The 18028-nt window shown below is 31.6% G+C and overlaps 1 protein-coding gene across 1 annotated transcript in view; it reads left to right on the top strand.

Moving 5' to 3' along the window:
- The first annotated feature begins 1063 nt into the window (after window positions 1-1063).
- LOC127711964 (fibrinogen C domain-containing protein 1-like) overlaps window positions 1064-18028 on the top strand; it is a 166005-nt gene continuing 149040 nt past the window's right edge. Inside the window, exons 1-3 of the mRNA XM_052218120.1 lie at window positions 1064-1112; window positions 2994-3142; window positions 4569-4665. Of these exons, the coding sequence (XP_052074080.1) occupies window positions 1064-1112; window positions 2994-3142; window positions 4569-4665 (295 nt within the window). The remainder of the gene's footprint in view (window positions 1113-2993; window positions 3143-4568; window positions 4666-18028) is intronic.

Here is an 18028-nt window from a genome sequence, read left to right as displayed (position 1 = left end):
ATTATTGTTTTCTTTCCATCCATGAATACATTAGTCATACAAACGAAACACAAATATGAGAAGATTGGTTTTATTCAGTATTTAGGTTCAGTACTGCCTTTTAATGAAAATGGCGTTTTTACATAATGCTGTCTTGATATTAACATTCATTATTCTACTATTTTCTATATGTAAGGAGACAACATATGGGTCAATACTCTATGCTTAAATTGGAAGTGATAATTTCTCTTTTCGTTATAATTGGCAAACTTTGTGCCCTAAAATGAGTTTTACATTGGCGCTAAAATGTCCTTTTTTTTTTTTAAATATCCCAACAGAGTCTTTAAAATCTAATTTGAGTATACTCGCAATTTAAACCATGTAAAAAAGCCATATAAGGTACTTCATTTTACATGATATCATTCCTTCCAAGAGAATATTTCTTGAAATAACTCGATTATTTTCAAATTCAAAAATTGTTACTCAATTCTATTTTAAACATTCATCTTACTAACATTAACGGTACCAATTGTATTGCAACGGGTTCGTATTTCGACAACACATGTCTCTTCAGTGACGCTCGGGCCAAAATATTTGAGAAACCTTTATTAAACGATGAAGACCTTATGAACCAAACAGGACTAAAAGTATAGCCAAATTAAGCTGATTAAAATTCAGATGATGATTGACAACTTTGTCTTCATGTTGAAAAAATACAGGTACTAATTACAAAAAATGCACACACTACTTCAGATAAAAGAAAGTCCCCAATATATTAAATACTTCCTCTTGTTGTCTCTGAATTAATTGTGTTGTCTGTTTGTGTTCCTTTGAACGTATACCCAACATCCCGTTTTATTTTTAAATTAAAAAACGGATACGAATATCATTTAATTCAAAGTACTTATGAAGGAAGAAAGAAATATATAACTAAAAACTTTGATAAACACTTTACTCTTCTCATCTATAAGTCAGAAAGTTAGAACGAAATTAAACATAATCTGCATGCATATGACAAGTTTCTATCGCCGAGAAAGTAAACATTCTATTAAAAAGGCAGCTGGCTTTAACTAAGCTATGAAACATGAAAAAGAAAGAACTTGGCATATTTACAAAGAGATTGGAGAAGAAACGTAAGATTAAGAAGTATATATTGTCATTGCTAGGAATTCAGTCACATGCAAAGTACAAAAGAAGAAATAATAAATATAAGTTTCATCATTTTCAGATTAGCGATTTAGGACAAAAAGGGAATACATATATATACTGTAGCGTCCAGATACCACAAAAGTTCATGCCATTCCGAAGTACATACGCAAATCCCAAATATTGTTTAGAACTTAGTATTTTAGTCTTTTTTGAATTTTTAAGCAGGAATATTTATCCACGTGTAACCATAAATCTTACAAAAAATCCATCTAGAAGGCTTTTTTCAGGCTGATGGTGCATATTAGGCTTACCAAGAAAGATCGGGACCAAAATTTCGAAGCTATTCACATAAACAATTTGGGGGAAGATGACAAATAATCTTTAAAATCTTAAAGACCAACTTCTCTCGAAGTTTAAACTTTAAATTTAATACAATTATGACCCTTACTTTTTTAAACAGATGGAACGTTCAGTCAAACTTCTTCATATCTTGACTAGTGATATATACTAAAAAGTGATTGGCAAAACACGTGATACCACGCATCTTTAAGTTATTTCCTTGAAAATGAGAACGAACAAAAATACTATCTTGTTTAAAAGAAAATCCATCCTCACAAAAATATGAACAAAATATCAATAATCCCCCCAACCCCGCGCCAACCACAAAAAAACTCTCTGTCCCTTCGTTAAATTTTTATTATGTTCATTTCTATTGTTTACTTTCATTTTTCATAAAATCTTGATTTCTGAAGACATGCTTTCAAACCTGTTAACTAATATCCTGAAAATAAGAAAAAAAAAATATATGATATTTTAATACATTAAAAAACCATAAAATGGAGTTGACAATCTCTAGTGTTTAAGGTCTCTGACTTGACTTACATCTGAAAATTTACAGTTGAAGAGAACAGAACTTTACTACGAAATTTAATTTCCCTTTGTGAACTTTACATTTTTGTGAAACATAATCCTAGCAGTACGTACATAGGGAGTATATATTCGTAATCCGTTGGATCTGTACTGAATGACATTTTAAGCATAGGAGAACATGGTTCAATTAATCAATTGCAATTGGCTTTGCACTAACTTTCAATAACTGCGACCACTCTTAGATCGATCATTTGTATCTAAAAATAGGAAAGTGATGTGATGCAAATGAAATAACTATTCACCAGAGTCTAAGTGACGTGAAAGTAAGGAACTGTTTGTCACCCAAGTTTGTCAATATAACTGAACTGTAAACTGTCATACAAGTGGCAGGTGTAGCTAGCTATAAACCAGGTTTCACCCACCATTTATTCTGAGAATGCCTTTACCAATTCAGGAATATGGCAGTTGTTTTTCACTTATTCCGTTATTTGATAGCATTTGAAATTGGCAGTTTTTAGGACTTCCCCTTTATAAATTTGACTTGGAGTTCGGTATTTTTTCACCATTCGGTCTTTAACAATTCAAACGCGTAAACCCAACGGTCTAATTTATGACATAACAATGAATAACATCAGTAATTAGACAGGTAAACGAGGAAAGTGGTGGGGAGAAACATGTTTGTGAATGCGCAACCTTCACTAAATCAGAGACAGCATAATAAATGGTTGGAAATTGTTTAACCCAATAGATTGATTGGGCGACAAAATTAATGTAAATGTTGCTGAATTCCGAAAACTTATATGTTTTGCTGGTTTAAAATGTCACAGGGTTACGATTATTACACGTATATACTGACAGTAATGACATTTTTTTCCCTTTTAATATTTATATGTTTAGGGGGTGGGGGAGTGGGAGGGGGGGGGGTTAATGTCCATAGTTGATATTATTCGAAAGAGGAACACGAAATGCAATACAATTGTTGTTTTTATTTCCAGAAAAACCAAAGGAGCCCAAACAACGTCCGCTTGATTGCGGAGATGTCAAAACAAAGAAAGAAAACGGAATCTACAAGATATATCCAAAACATTCAGAATTTGGATTTGACGTGTACTGTGACTTTGAGATTGACAACACCGGATGGACGGTAATATTACTTTTATTGAGAGTTAAATCAAGTTAACTCAAAATAGATATATATTATACATCCAGTAGTGATCCATATCAGATTGAGAATAGATGTATGTGATATGAATATGAAAACTAGTTTAGCTAATGTTTCATGGCAAAAAAAGAGGTAATGATACAGGCAGTTTCTGAAATTTTTTGAAATAGTTAAACTTAGACGGGTGGTGGGCTTTCATTCAAACAACTGCTTCAAATCCCGTCAAGGCAAGTTGTACGTTAAACATGACATTAATTAGAGTTTATTTGTTATGAAATAAATGAAGTGAAAATCTTTGTGATTCAACGAGGTGAATACGAATATTTATCCCTCTTACCAGAGCTCCCCACCCGTAGCATCAGTATATTTCCCAAATCCGTTTTTGATACTGTAATAAGACTCGGAAGAGGGATCACTAGCCATGTTATGTGTTGTAGGAATGAGTGGTTAGATTATGTCACTATTGCATGCTTCCTGATATATGATAAGGTATATATGTTGTTGATTAAATAATAGTATATAAACACTAATCAGATGACAACTTTTTTTCACAGATGCGATTAAAACCACTGTCGTAAATGCATTCAGAATATTGTCAATTCTGTTTATCTTTCCATTAAGTAGCAAAATCGTAATCGCTGTAGATTATGCCAAAATATACGAAAAGGGTGGGGTACTTGATCTCTCAGCTGCTCATCCCTACCACAAAAGGATCAAACTCATAAGCCAAAAACAAACTGTAATATTTTGGCAAAGTTCGACAAAAATTCAGTCATTGTTCGTTTATACCTACTTGAAATACGTTATAAATGGTAAGAATAGTTGTTAGAAGAAAAGTAAACTTGTCGTTAAACGTTTCTTAGATGCTGATATACACCGATATTAAAATACATACTGGGTGTCCAGTGCTAAGGGCACAGTGGATAAACCTACATTGTTATCACAAAAGAATGAAAATTTGACTGATATTTGACTCTTTTGTACATTTGCGACACTGCTAGTTTGTTTTATTAAAAATTGATACCACATTGTCTATTCTATTATATAGATTAAATATTTATACAAAATTAGCCGTCGAATGCATGAAATCATTTTTGTTAAATTTATTCAGTGAACATGCAAAGTAGCAATTTTAGAGAATAACTCAAAAATGTGTTATGTCCCCTTTAATGGACTGAAATCGTAAAACTGCGGATTACAGTTATAAATGTTTTGATAGTTGTATATGGCATTTTTTTTTAAATTGTTGAAATAACTAGTTTTCGCCAAAACAAATTATGCCTTGTCTTACTAACAGTTTTATTCTTCTGAGAAAAGTTTCGACACACGCATGTTTTATTTTTTAGAATCATCTATTCATTATATTAAAAGACGATTTAACTGTTTTCCTTATGATATATTTTGTTAGGTGTTTCAGAGAAGATTTAACGGGAAGACAGATTTTTACAGAGGTTGGAATTCGTATGTAAATGGATTTGGAGATTTGGAAGCGGAATTTTGGTTAGGTAGACATGTTTTATAATTTTCTAAAACTAAGTATGACTTACTATTTTAGAATTTCGAAATTAGGATATCAAGTAAGATGTTCCAAATAATGTTGTATACACAGCTTACAAAATATGTCTTACTGTCATGCAGATTAAAACTTATGATATCACTTATGCCAAAGCACTGGCCTTTAACAATCAAATCATGCACGATCAAGTGATTTATTTCATACAAGGCTATTTAGAACTTTTTAAATAGGGAAAAATGGCAAGTTAGTTACTTGTGTTTAGTTCATAAATAAACTTGAAGGTTTGACATAGTTATTGATGGTCAAAGAAATTTAACCTTAACTGTATGTTAATGTTAGCAGAGACACATATGTCTCTGATATTAGTGAAAAAAGTTCGCCTATCAGGATAGAAAATAAAGAAAAACGGAATGAATTCTGTATCATTGTAACTCGATGTACCGAAGATAAAGCTTCCCCCAAATTACATGAAATTTAAATGCAATTTTAATTAGTGTATTTGTTAGCGGCAATAAGTGAAATTAAGCGTTAAGCTTAAATTCTTAGCAATAAGTTAAACATAAGCAGGAAGTAAATTGCCTAATGAAAATAAGCAGTCTTCTCAATTCCTATAATCTAAGCTGAAATCCTGAAAAAATGTCCAGGATTTAATTTTGATACCCACAATGTAAATGGGAGTAAATAAACAGACATTTATTTAAAGTTAAGATACATTTGGTACATAACAACATGTTAGGAATTAACAGTGTTTCATGAGTTTCATGAGATACTATTTTTAGTTACAGGTTGATTATTTAATAACACATATTTGTACATTAAAAGGTCATATACTAATGAAATTAGGTTAAATAATACCTTCAAATCAATTGCATCACATTTTCAAATCGTACACAAATATAATGTTTCCTATTATCCGTTATTTTACGTAACAGTATTGCACGATTTTAAAGTGACTGTGAATAAAAGACATGCATACAAATATAAGACTACAATTAATTTATGTTTGCTTAATAAGTTTGCATGACATCTGCTGTTATATAATTTTCACATTTTTTATTTTTTTATATCTTCACATTGTAGAACTTCATACCTACCTTTTTAAAAGTATTAAACAAAATTAACTTTGAATTTGATTTTGATCCAAAGAGTGTAAATATTCAGACAATGATGTATTCATATTTAGTAGCATGGATGTATATCACAGTATCTTAGATATGACCAAAGCAAGTGAAGCATGAAACAAGGTCAATGTGACCTACTTTTTTTCTGATTTGTTACCTATCACTTGAAATGCGGGTTCAATATGAGGTATTTTTTTCAAACTACCTGTCGTAAATACTATTTTTGTGGGAAGAAATCACTTTTTATATATAGCATATTAATTAGACAATACTTATTTGATTATTTAATTTCCTTTGTACAAACATGAAAAATCTACAAATATAATACCTGACTTGTTTCCAGAGTTTGAATCAGAATAATATGACCGGCTAAGATGACATGTCTTCCTGTGGATTTTTACCATGTGGAATATCATATTTATATTTTGCTGGATAAGTCTGTCGGTGAAGCAGAAAACAGGGTTCATATTAACTTCACATTAATATATTCTCGTCCAGATATGCCTTTAATACTTGCCACTGGATGACATTACATAAGCAAATCGATTTCTAACTTCTTGAATGTTTTTGTTTTCTCTCACTTACAAAGGTAATCAGTTCAATGTACTGCCTTTATATTTAATTTTAAAAGTAGATAATCTTATTTTATTCTTTTCAGCAATTACAGACTAAAGCAAAATTAGGTACAAACATGTAGTACTATGAGCTTGGTTTTTGTCTTTTGTGGGTCTTTGGCAATATGTTCCACACTTACCTCATTTTACCTCATTTAAAAAAAATGTTCTCACCTTGTATTTATTAAATAGGACATGTTTACTGTTACTGTTGTAGGTTTTTGTCTTTCTTAACGAAAAATGTAAACAGAAAGATTGATTTTTTTATAAATTCCCTGAATCAAATCTGTATATTAACATGATAAAATCTTGATTAGTTCAGGGATTTTGTAAAATCCCTAGTCAAAATCGCGGATTTTATAAAATCACTAATCAGTTCAGGGATTTTACAAACACCCTGAAATATCAGGGATTTTGATTTTCCAAATTCACTGTTACAATAACATATACACTTGAATTGTGTTTTTTTTTTTTGTCAATTTCCGAACTTCTTATTTTCCATTTTACGAAGGTGAATCACCAAATTGATAACAGTAGGAAATTTTGTATTCGTATTGCCAGTATTTGATTAAAACTTCATCAAAAAAATGTTTACGAAGTCAAACTCTATAAGAGAACGTCGGCGTTTTTTATAAAAAATTGAAATAAATGAATACATATAAAGGGACATCTAAAAATAGAAATTCTAAAGATTAATATCAAACCAATACCAGTAAAAATAGAAGCGAAGATAAGTCTAAGAATATATGAACATTCACAAAAAAAAAATAACAGTTTTGATGTGAGCATGTCTCCAGTTAAATTGCTCCAAAGTCTCCATTTTATGTGAAATAAATGAACATGATGAAGTCAGATAAAAAATCTAAAATACTGAATAAAAAAATGTCATTAGAAATGATGGTGTTCCACATGTCATTAAAATCAGAAATGATCTGTGTATTAAAGATTAAGTCGCCATTAAAAAATTAAGGCGTCAAAACCAATTACAAGAACAAGAAGGAGTTTATGTTGTGCGTGTCTCATGCGTTCACACTAATGTCCCAGGTAATTGGAGGGCTAAGCACTTTCAATTCATCCACGACAGATTTGGTATGTGCCTGTTCTTATCCAGGAATTTGCAACCCAGTGATTGTCGTGATTGCTGTCTGTCCATGCAGTTTTCGTTTCGTGTTTGAATATAAAAAAACAAAGAGCAGGCTTATTATTCGGTTTGCCAGACGCGCGCTTCAATTGAATAAGATTTATTAGTGGCGCTCGAAACAGTTGAAAGACCAAATCAGGAAGGAAAATCAAGAGCATTTGAAACTAAAAAAATCCAAAAAAACAAATCAAACAAGCCTTACTTTGTTCTAATGTTTCTAACTTTTTAGTTCAACAGATGTCCATCACATTTGTTGCTATCAATTCTATAAATCGCATTTGGTTATCTTTTTTAGGTAACCAAAAGATATACGCAATGACTAAGCAGAAAAACTACGAACTAAGAGTAGACATATCCGATTTTAATGGTCATAAAGCTTTTGCTAGATATGCAACATTCTCTGTAGGTGATGCTTCTACCAACTATAGATTAACTGTTGCTGGCTACAGTGGGAATGCTGGTAAGTTATATTACATTACCAAAAGAATAGCAATTACAAAAAAAAACCCACCTCAAAATGGATTACCCGGTACCGCCATGATAACCTCCTTATTGAATGTAATTCGTTAACGGTTTATAGTTGCGGATTCCCAAATATTATGGCCGTGTGCTCAACCGAAGAGACATTTGTTTCTAAATGTGTACCAAATGCATAAAGATTTGTAACAGATACAGTGTGAATTATTCATATGTTATCAAACATTTTGAAAGTAACCAATTCCGCATTATGGTCGCTATGAGAGCGTTTTAAAATTTCAACTTGCTGGAATACAAATTACTTGTATTTGTATATTGCAGCCGTTTCATGATTTGCTCATTTTATAAGCGGAGCAAACAATATAATTTCATTCTACTAATCTGGCATCTCCTAAAGCATGTAAAATGATGAACATGAAGACAAATAATGCATTTTGTTAAATAAGTGAATGGTTATTCAACGGTAAGACATATTAACACAGGATACCGATATCTGTGCGAAAGTCCTGTTTATTTATATATGTTCTTATACATTCTTGGCTTTCAAATATTGGTCTTTGAGCGTTCCTGATGAAGGTTAATCCAGAAAAGCTCTTCGGACGCATAAAATTTATAACGTGCTGTTTTATTTTTTTTAGTAGCCGTTATCAGGTATGATGTGGTAGAAAAGTTAAAGTAGCAAAATGCGTAGTAGTTTGTAAATATTAAATTTAAATGGAATATTTTTTCTATGACTGAGAATGATTTCATATTTAGTCTGGAGCTTGATAATGGTGAGTTTTTACATCTGCAATGCATTTACTTACTGTTTGCTAATAATATGACCTTTTACACCACTCATTGTACACTGAAATTGTTCGACAATCTTTTCTTGGCTTCTATAGAGGCATTTACTTTTTATGTTTGGTCTGAAGCTTGATAATGTTGAGTTTTCATGGTTGTAGCGTTTAAGAAATGTTAACATCCGCCATGCATCCTTTTCCTGCTTGTCGATAGTTTGAAATTCTATACACTCTTGACACAAGGAAATTTTCTTGGCTTCAATGAAAGGGAATGATTTATATTTGGACTATAGCTTAATAATGTATTACCTCAATCATGCTTGCAGCAACACAGGGCAAGAACTGTTATTGGTCTTGTTTTACTATGTTAAGGTATACCAGTAAAAGCATTTACGAAGGTGTTCTTTGGAACTGATGCAGGCAGATGTCAATTTTAACTTTCATTTTTATCGGATTTTGTAGTAAGGTTGTCAGGTGTTTATCTCCAGCTGCTTTTCCTTTTTTCCTCTGTTCTGTAAAAAGTATGAATAGTCTCTTGCATGCATCGCGACAAAGCATCTGGAACTTGCATTTCCCGTGAATTGGTTGATACGGGTTTTATTGATTTCAGTGATTTTCTGATTAAGCAATTGCCTTTACAACAAGAGATTTTAACAATTCTAAACGGTAAATTTTAATCTGGAAAGGCCAGAATGGGAGAGTTCTTAAAAGAATCAACCAAAAAGGCAACGTTTACCACTCTTTTTCCTTTTTTTGTAAAAGAATACACTACCGTGGTGGCTTAAATCCGTTATTTGAAATTGTCTTACCAACTTTAGTTTATACAAGAGTTCAGATTTAAACCTGCGTTAAAATGTCTTTGAAAAGCTTCTTTTAATCTTCAATGTATTGATCAAATGTTTATGATGCAACAAACATGATTTAAAGGTCAATCCTTTAAGAATTGTATTATACAAAAATCGGAAGAATGCAGGCGATAAGCTCAATGACACATCAGTTCTGAAAATACGAAAAACATGGCCAAAATGCTGTGTCACGTTTGATATTGCTTGAACACAAGTTGATTGAACCAAAACATAAGTGTATTGAAGTCTGAGAATTCAGTAATTTGTTGGAAATATAAATTCAACTACAAATAGCTGATTTGTGGAATTTTTACTACCTAAAAACGTTACTTGTATGACACTTTAACAAAATATACTCTATAAAGTATCTAATTTTCTTTAAGTGACTTATTTTTGAAACAATTAAAATTGTAGCTAAACGATTAATCTCTATTTGTTTGGCTTAAAATCGGACTTCAAACATTTCTGGTGTTGTATTATATAAGTAAAACCCAAGACTGGGTTGTCATTGGTCCCAAATAATCATTTATGGGAATGTGAAAACCGAAATGAAGTTGGATCGTGAATATTGAAAACAAATAGTTTACTGTTACCTTTGATAGCTCTTATCATTGCAAATATCTGTCACACTTTTAATAACAATTATTTAAAGTATATTTCCTGCATACTGTTACCTTTGATTGAAGTTAGCTTGTTGGTATACCAACTAAACATGGTGGTTTGGTCCAGGGCATGATATTTGCATACTTGTTATGTGAATGCCACTGGACGCTAAGGAGCCATCAAGCAACATTGTTTTATTCAAACTATTTGTGGTTTCTGACTCACATATTTTGAGCATTGACATAAATCATAAAAGAGTGAAAATATATATAATTTTCCTTCTAGTAGCTCTTTAATAAGTTCAAAGCCATTGGATGCATATTTTAGAAGAACAATTGCACATATAACTAGATTTGCTATCGCAAGCAAAAGCGGAGGATGGCACCCCGTACTGGACATAGTCACAGTAGCGTCAACCATTTTGAGTGTACCAAAGTCAAATGGCACATCTATTATACATGCAGGAATCGGCATTTCTTAAATTCCCCCCCCCCCCCCCTCCCCTTTTTTCTCTTCTGTAGAATAAGTTTGAGTTCTATACATAGTTTGGGAATTCTTTAGAATCTAAAATTAGACCCACGCGCGAGGAAGAACGTGACGTCACGTGATGCACAAGTATATTATTGTGGACTTTATATTTATTTTATATTCTTTTTAGAGGGGACCTTGGACAGACAACATGTGTATATATTGACGGAGCGGCATACTAATTGTTCATTCTGTTCTTCAATAGCTCGCGAATCACACGATACATGTATCTTATCTTATACAATTAAACTACACGTTCATCGATTGATTTCAGCTAATGTGTATATTTTAGCAGGTGTGTGATTCACGGATTTGTACTTTAATGCAAGTGCAGAAATGTCACTAATATGTACTCTGAGTGTTTCTCCTTCTCTCGGTGGCGATTTTCTCTTTAAAGTACGATTTTTGTATAGAAAAGAAGCACGTTAAATAACATACATATTTTTATTCTAGCATATTCTAGTAGATGTTAGTAGTACAGTACAGTACAGCATTGCATTTGACCGTATGCACATACTCCTGATTATAGAATTTCATTGGGATTGATGTTATATTTTTCAAGAAAATGCAGCTTTAGTGTATTTTCCCATAGGGTCAATGGTAAACTTTCTCCCTGTTTCCATGACAATGGCGGCCATTTCGGAATTTCTAAACATTGTCTGCACATCTAGGCATGCCAAGTAACATTTCCATAAAGTTTCATCTAGTTCTGTATTATAATGAAAGATTTAGAATTTGCAAATTTTTTCATATTTTAGCAGTTTGTTGATGCCATACCCTGATTGCAAATCTGCACATGCTGGTTAACATTATGGTATAGTTCCATTAACATTGGTTCATTGAGTTCCAAGATATAAGCTGGACAAAAAAAGTGGAGGAAAAATAATAACAACTAGATTTGCCATTGCTAGCAATAGCGGATGGCACCCTTCCCCCATTGCCAGACGAGCGGCATCTATTTAGAAAATTTCAGAGTCAAAGAGTGCATCTACATATGTCTATTGACATTGTTGTAAATTTTCAGAAAGTTTGGAGCATTTTGAAATTTTTTGACATTTCTGCTGTTTCCATGGTAACGGTGACCATTTCCAAAATTCCAAAGACACCTACCACATTGGCACATAATAAGGAACATACCATTAAAGATTCAATGGTTTGTTATACCATGTTAAGAGTGTAAATAATTCTTTAAGATTTTTCCCATAGGGTTTAATGCTAAACATATTTAGTTTCCATGGCAATATAGTAGTTCCAAAGATTCTCAAAATCGTCTAAAACCTGTATATAGTGGACACCAACAATATATATAAATTTGATGATTTCAAGTTCAAGCATACTCAAAATATTAGCCAAAAACTAAAATTTTATTTTTTACATTTATTCTGTTTCCATGGTAACGGTGGCCATTTTTAAAATGCCATACCCCGATTGCACAATTTCATATAGTGGTCCACATTATGGTATAGATCCATCAATATTGTTCAAGCCAATTCTGAGAAATAGCATGGACAAAAAAGTGTGGAAGAATAAATATAACTAGATTTGCCATTGCAAGCAATAGCGGATGTCACCCTTCCCCCATTGTCACTAGATTGCAGCCAGGTTTAAAATTTTAAACAGTGAATGCACATATATACTGATGGCTATACATCTTTCTGCAATTTTTTAGAACATTTGGTGGATTTACAAATTTTTACGCATAATGTTTCCTTTTTTGCCTTGTTTCCATGATAACGGCAGCCATTTTAGAAATTCCAACGCCAATTACTGCTTCCAGACATGACAGTTAACATTACTGTGAAGTTTCATTAAGTTTGAAGCATTCTGAAATTTTTGAAATTTTTGCTCCTGTATCCATGGTAACATAGTAGTTCCAATGATTGTCAAAATCATTCAAAACCTGTATATAATGGACAACTATATTGTATAAAAATTTGATGATTTTAAGTTAAAGCATACCAAAATTTTTCACCAAACCCTGACGTTTTTGGAGCATTTTGACGTTTTTGCATTGTTTCCATGGTAACGGCAGACATTTTGAAATTCCAACGCCAAATTCCACATCTATCAATGTTGCTCATCGTTACTGTGAAGTTTCAAAAAATTTTGAGCATTTTTATAATTTTGAAATTTTTGATGTAGTTTCCATGGCAACATAGTAGTTCCAATGATTGCCAAAATCATACAAAACCAGTATATAGTGGGCACCTACATGGTATTAAAATATAATGTTTCTCAGTTTAAGCATCTCCAAATAATTCACCAAAACCAAAAACTGGATTTTTTCACATTTGTTCCGTTTCCATGGTTACGGCAGCCATTTTTAATGTTCTTAAGACCTACTGCAACCCGAAATTTTGTGTTCCTCATTATATTTAACTATCATTAAGATTGGTTCCATTGGCTCCAAAAAAACTGCAGGACAAAATTAGGTGGAAGAATAATAATAATAATAATAAAAAAAAGAAACGGAGGAAAAGCAATATGTCACCCGACATTGTCGATCGGATGACATAATAATAATAATAAGAAGAAAAAAAGAAACGAAATAACAATATGTCACCCCAACTCCGTTGAGGGTGCCATAATTAATTCGTTAAAAAAAGGTCTTACAGATTAAGTTGACAAATATGAAAAAGATTGAAAATAACACTTAGTAAATTTAATGCATCTGAATTGCTTTTCGTTGTAGGTAATGGATGAACACATGTTTCGTCCATTTCTCAGCAACTTCTTTTCTCGGCAATATCTTAAACCAAACCATAAGATGCGTAGTTAATAATGTGATTGTGACGAAAACTTGATTAAGTGAAGCTAACTCAAATGTTTAATTGTGTCTAATTGGCTTATATTTATTTTACGTATGACTTGTCGCTCAAGTTGCATAGAATGTATCAACATTTCCTCTTATAATTGAGTGACATTTTTTTCATATGTGAAGAGTCTGGTAATTTTATTCAGTGCAAAAGTAATGCAATGATGCAAATCTTGAATGTACAAACATGTCGTTTACATTATTGGCTTTCATTTTTTTGGGTTTTTAGCGTTCTTGTTGAAGATCAATCAGGAAATGTGCTTCGTCAGGACAAAATTATGAAAGTGTTATTTTCATTACGTTAAATTTAGTATTAAATAATCCGTTAAATCAATTTATTTGTATTCGAGCGACAATATGTAGTTTAACATACAAAAAATAAAGATAAAACTGCGATACTGGTAATTTTATAGGTTTTGCATCTTTACATACATGTTGAATATATATGAATATATTATAACAGATAATGAAAGGACTGTTCTTATTGATTTTGCGGTTTCCAAGTCAAAGGTTCTGGTCAAAGTTACTAAAAATAGGTCTGCAAATACAAAATCTTATACTTCATTCATGGATTACCACATAACCTAACTTAATAACATGAACGGTACCAATTTTTCTGCACCAGATGCGCATTTCGACAATCAATGTCTCTCCAGTGATGCTCGTGGCCAACATATTTGAAAATTCAAAGCTTATTTAAAAGATGATGAGCTATAAACAAAAAAGGACAAAAACCTTTAGCCAAAGAAGGGCTAGGAATCAGAGCTTTGCATGAGGGAGATATATTCCTTAATCTAGAATAAATCTTTTAACAGCAAATTTTAATAGCACAAAATCCGTATTATCATTCCAGTACTTCGCTGGCTACAGGGCTGGTGATACCCTCGGGGACTATAAGTCCACCGGCAGAGGCATCGACCCAGTGATAGTAATAACATAAACGGTACCAAATTTCTGCACCAGATGCGCATTTCGACAATCAATGTCTCTTCAGTGATGCTGGAGGCCAAAATATTTGAAAATCCAAAGCTTATTTAAAAGATGAAGAGCTATAAATCAAAAAGGATTGATGAACTGAATGTGTTCACACAAGAAAATTAGGAAGATCGGAATCAAGTCATTAGTTCTAACGTCATGATCGTTACTAAACTAGATTTTTGTAAGACAATATTACTGTCTAAAATCATAGCAGAAAAAAAAACATACCTCAAGATCACGTCAGAGTAAAAGGGCTATGTCACAGATTTGGTAAACTTTTGCATATAACTTTGGCTTGTTAAACAAAAAATGAAAATAGAAAAAAATAATGCATTTATCTTTGTTATTCACTCAAATAGCACTGATTGAATGTCTTTCAAAATAGGTGATCATTTGTATAGAAAGCATATAAAATCGGTGATAAATGTCCTAAACTTTGTCTACAAACCAATAGAAAAAAAAACTATATGTTGTTAATACGTAGATTATCGTTATAATGATTAAAATAATAATAATAGGGTCACCGACTACATTTTTACGGTTTACTTTATTCAAAGTGGTGTTGAAGATGAAACAATACACCAAACGTTGAAATAAGCGTAACGTCATTGCGTTGTAAACCTTGAAACGTCGTTTTTGTGTTATGCGAGTCTATAACCATATAATTATTTAATTTCTTTAAAACGGAAATGTATGTATAAACAACATACAGTTTAAAAAAAAATCTATGGATTTGAGATTTGAGATTTGATTATTTTAAAACAAATCGAAGAACGTTTTTCGCCAATTTATGTGCTTTCTATACAAATGTTGAACCTATTTTGAAAGAATTCAATCAGTAATGAGAATTGTTGAGAATCAACTTTTGATCAATATCGTCACCGGCATTGTTTTATTATTGATTTTCTCGAGTTTTTCATAAGAAGTGTGAATTTTCTTTTGTTCTCATTCACTAGATTTTCAACTGACCCGCTGTAACTCAAATATAAAGATTTTTAAGGCGATAATTGAATGCGAATAATTGAAAAATAAAGAAATGTTTGATAGCCATTTTAAATCACTATATTTATTACATATGGTTAATAGCTATAGATCATCTGAATTAAGCAAATACTTCAATTTTCATTGGTATTTAAGAAATTATTATATTTGATTGATATTGCAACGGACTACAGTCATATCTAAATCGACATCCATTTTAATTTTATTCTAGTGAAAAGGATATGAATATGTTTATTAGTCGATAAATAAAGAAAAATACGTGAATATTAATATCACCCTATTTAATAACATATAAAAAAAATCTTTATTGAATACACGCCGTAAACGAAGGGCAACGTGATTTATTAAATGATTGATTCGTAATGTCCATTGGTAAATAATAGATGCATCTTTGTTCACGGCGGTAACATAATGCGTATTTCATAGAATATTATTGATTTCATCTTATATTGAAATACTGTACCACGTTTTGCTATTTCAAAACTTTAATCTTAAGAAAAATTTTACAGTTTTGTCTGACCCTGTTAAAATAATATTTTTGTAATGTCTGGTTCATATACTTATAACAGGAGACAGCCTGGGTTACCATAATGGTCAAGCTTTTACTACCAAGGACAGGGACAACGATCCATGGACATACACTAAATACAAAAACAATTGTGGAATATATTGCCAGGGTGCTTGGTGGTATAAATCCTGTTCGAATTCCAACCTGAATGGGGTATATATAGAAGGAGGAAAGAGTAGTGAAGACAGAATGAGTTGGTATCATTGGAAGAATAACTTTTTTTCAATGAAGTCTTCTTCAATGATGATTAGGAGACTGTAATTGCATAGGATTGTCAAATAATATTACTTCTATAATAAAAGATTTGTTTGAAATATTTCATATTACATTGCATGATCTTAATTGTCACTTAGTAGGATATCATTGCAAGTTTTTTACATTTTGAGTATGAATGTGTTTATTTTGACGATCTTAATTACAGTTTGAAACTTGCTGTGAAAATTCCTCATCGTCTCGCTCAGGCTATATATCTAATAATGTCTTTTATGTATAGAACCACAAATTCGGGCCCGGTCGGAAAGAACACAAAGAGAGTAGTACATATTTAAAAAAAAATAGTTCCTACGCATAGCTGTATCTTTGTCAATAGGTGAAATAGTTGGGTAGTTTTGGTATCAAATGAATGCTTGGGGACTTTGGGTCACTGTAGAACCCTTGTTAAAATTTTTTTTGAATAATAAAAAAGTAAATAAAATTATAATAGGAGGGCACATTTACCCTGTTGTTCAGATCAGAAGTACCTGTTTTTTGTACTATCAAACTTCCGGAAACCAGTACGCTCTAATATGCAATTAAAGGTATGTTGAATTTTTCAGCACAAGTCAGAATAAGGTATAGTTTTGACAGGAAATGACTGCTACTTTATTTGAACTGAAGACAAAGTAGCCATTAATGCTTGAAATTTCAAAATCTAACATAGAAAGCAATGGGGCTATGAATTAGTGAAAGGCATGTGCAATTCAAATTTTAGAAATCATACCTATTACAATGAAAATTGGTCACATTTGTTGTTAGTAATCATGTTACATTAATTTGTTTATGTAACAATTATGTTGGTGTCAAGTTACAGCCCTCAAATTGCTACAATAGGGTATTTCAGTCTTTTTTTGTCATTTAGCATGCATACAGTTAAGACTTTACCTGAAGTTTAAATTTTTGCATTATCTAAGACTGAAACCAATAAAACATGTATATTGTGACTGGTTTATAGTATAGATATAGCTTTTGGTCAAATTTTCTAGTGAGTGTTCATGTTTTATTGGGTTTCTTAGTATATCATTTATTTCGAAGGAAATTGATGTATACTTATATAAAAATCTCACTTGAAATACAATTTATAACAAGTTTAGCAAGTTGTCTAGCTGGGAGATACATACATAGTAAAGATAGTTTGCATTTTATCTCACTAAGCAAGTTAAATTAAAAAAAAAAGATTTTGCATCTAACAAGAATGATAGTAAAGATAGGTTATAATACAATCGTGATGATATCAATTATTATGTAATAAAGGAGGAGGTATGACCAGGTCACGTGTTTGGCCCAATAAATTTGAAAAGAAAAAAAGTATTATAAATCTACAAAATACATGTAACCTACTTCACATGAACGATTTTGCATTTGACATGAACGATTTTGTATTTAACAAGAATGATAGACATATAAATATCGAATATCGATAGTAAAGATAGGTTAAAGTACAATTGTGATGATATCAATTATCAGGTAATAAAGAAGGAGGTATGATCAGGCCATGTTTTTGTCCCCATGAATTTGAAAATAAAACAAAAGACTATTATAAACCTACCAAATAACTTACTTCACATGTTCATACGACATTAGGCTGTCGGATATTAGTATTATAGTTTTGAATTTTATTTC

This window comes from Mytilus californianus, unplaced genomic scaffold, assembly GCF_021869535.1.
Source record: "Mytilus californianus isolate M0D057914Y unplaced genomic scaffold, xbMytCali1.0.p SCAF_8, whole genome shotgun sequence".
In the NCBI taxonomy this organism is placed as follows: Eukaryota; Metazoa; Mollusca; class Bivalvia; order Mytilida; family Mytilidae; genus Mytilus; species Mytilus californianus.
This window is presented reverse-complemented; position numbering and strand designations above follow the sequence as displayed.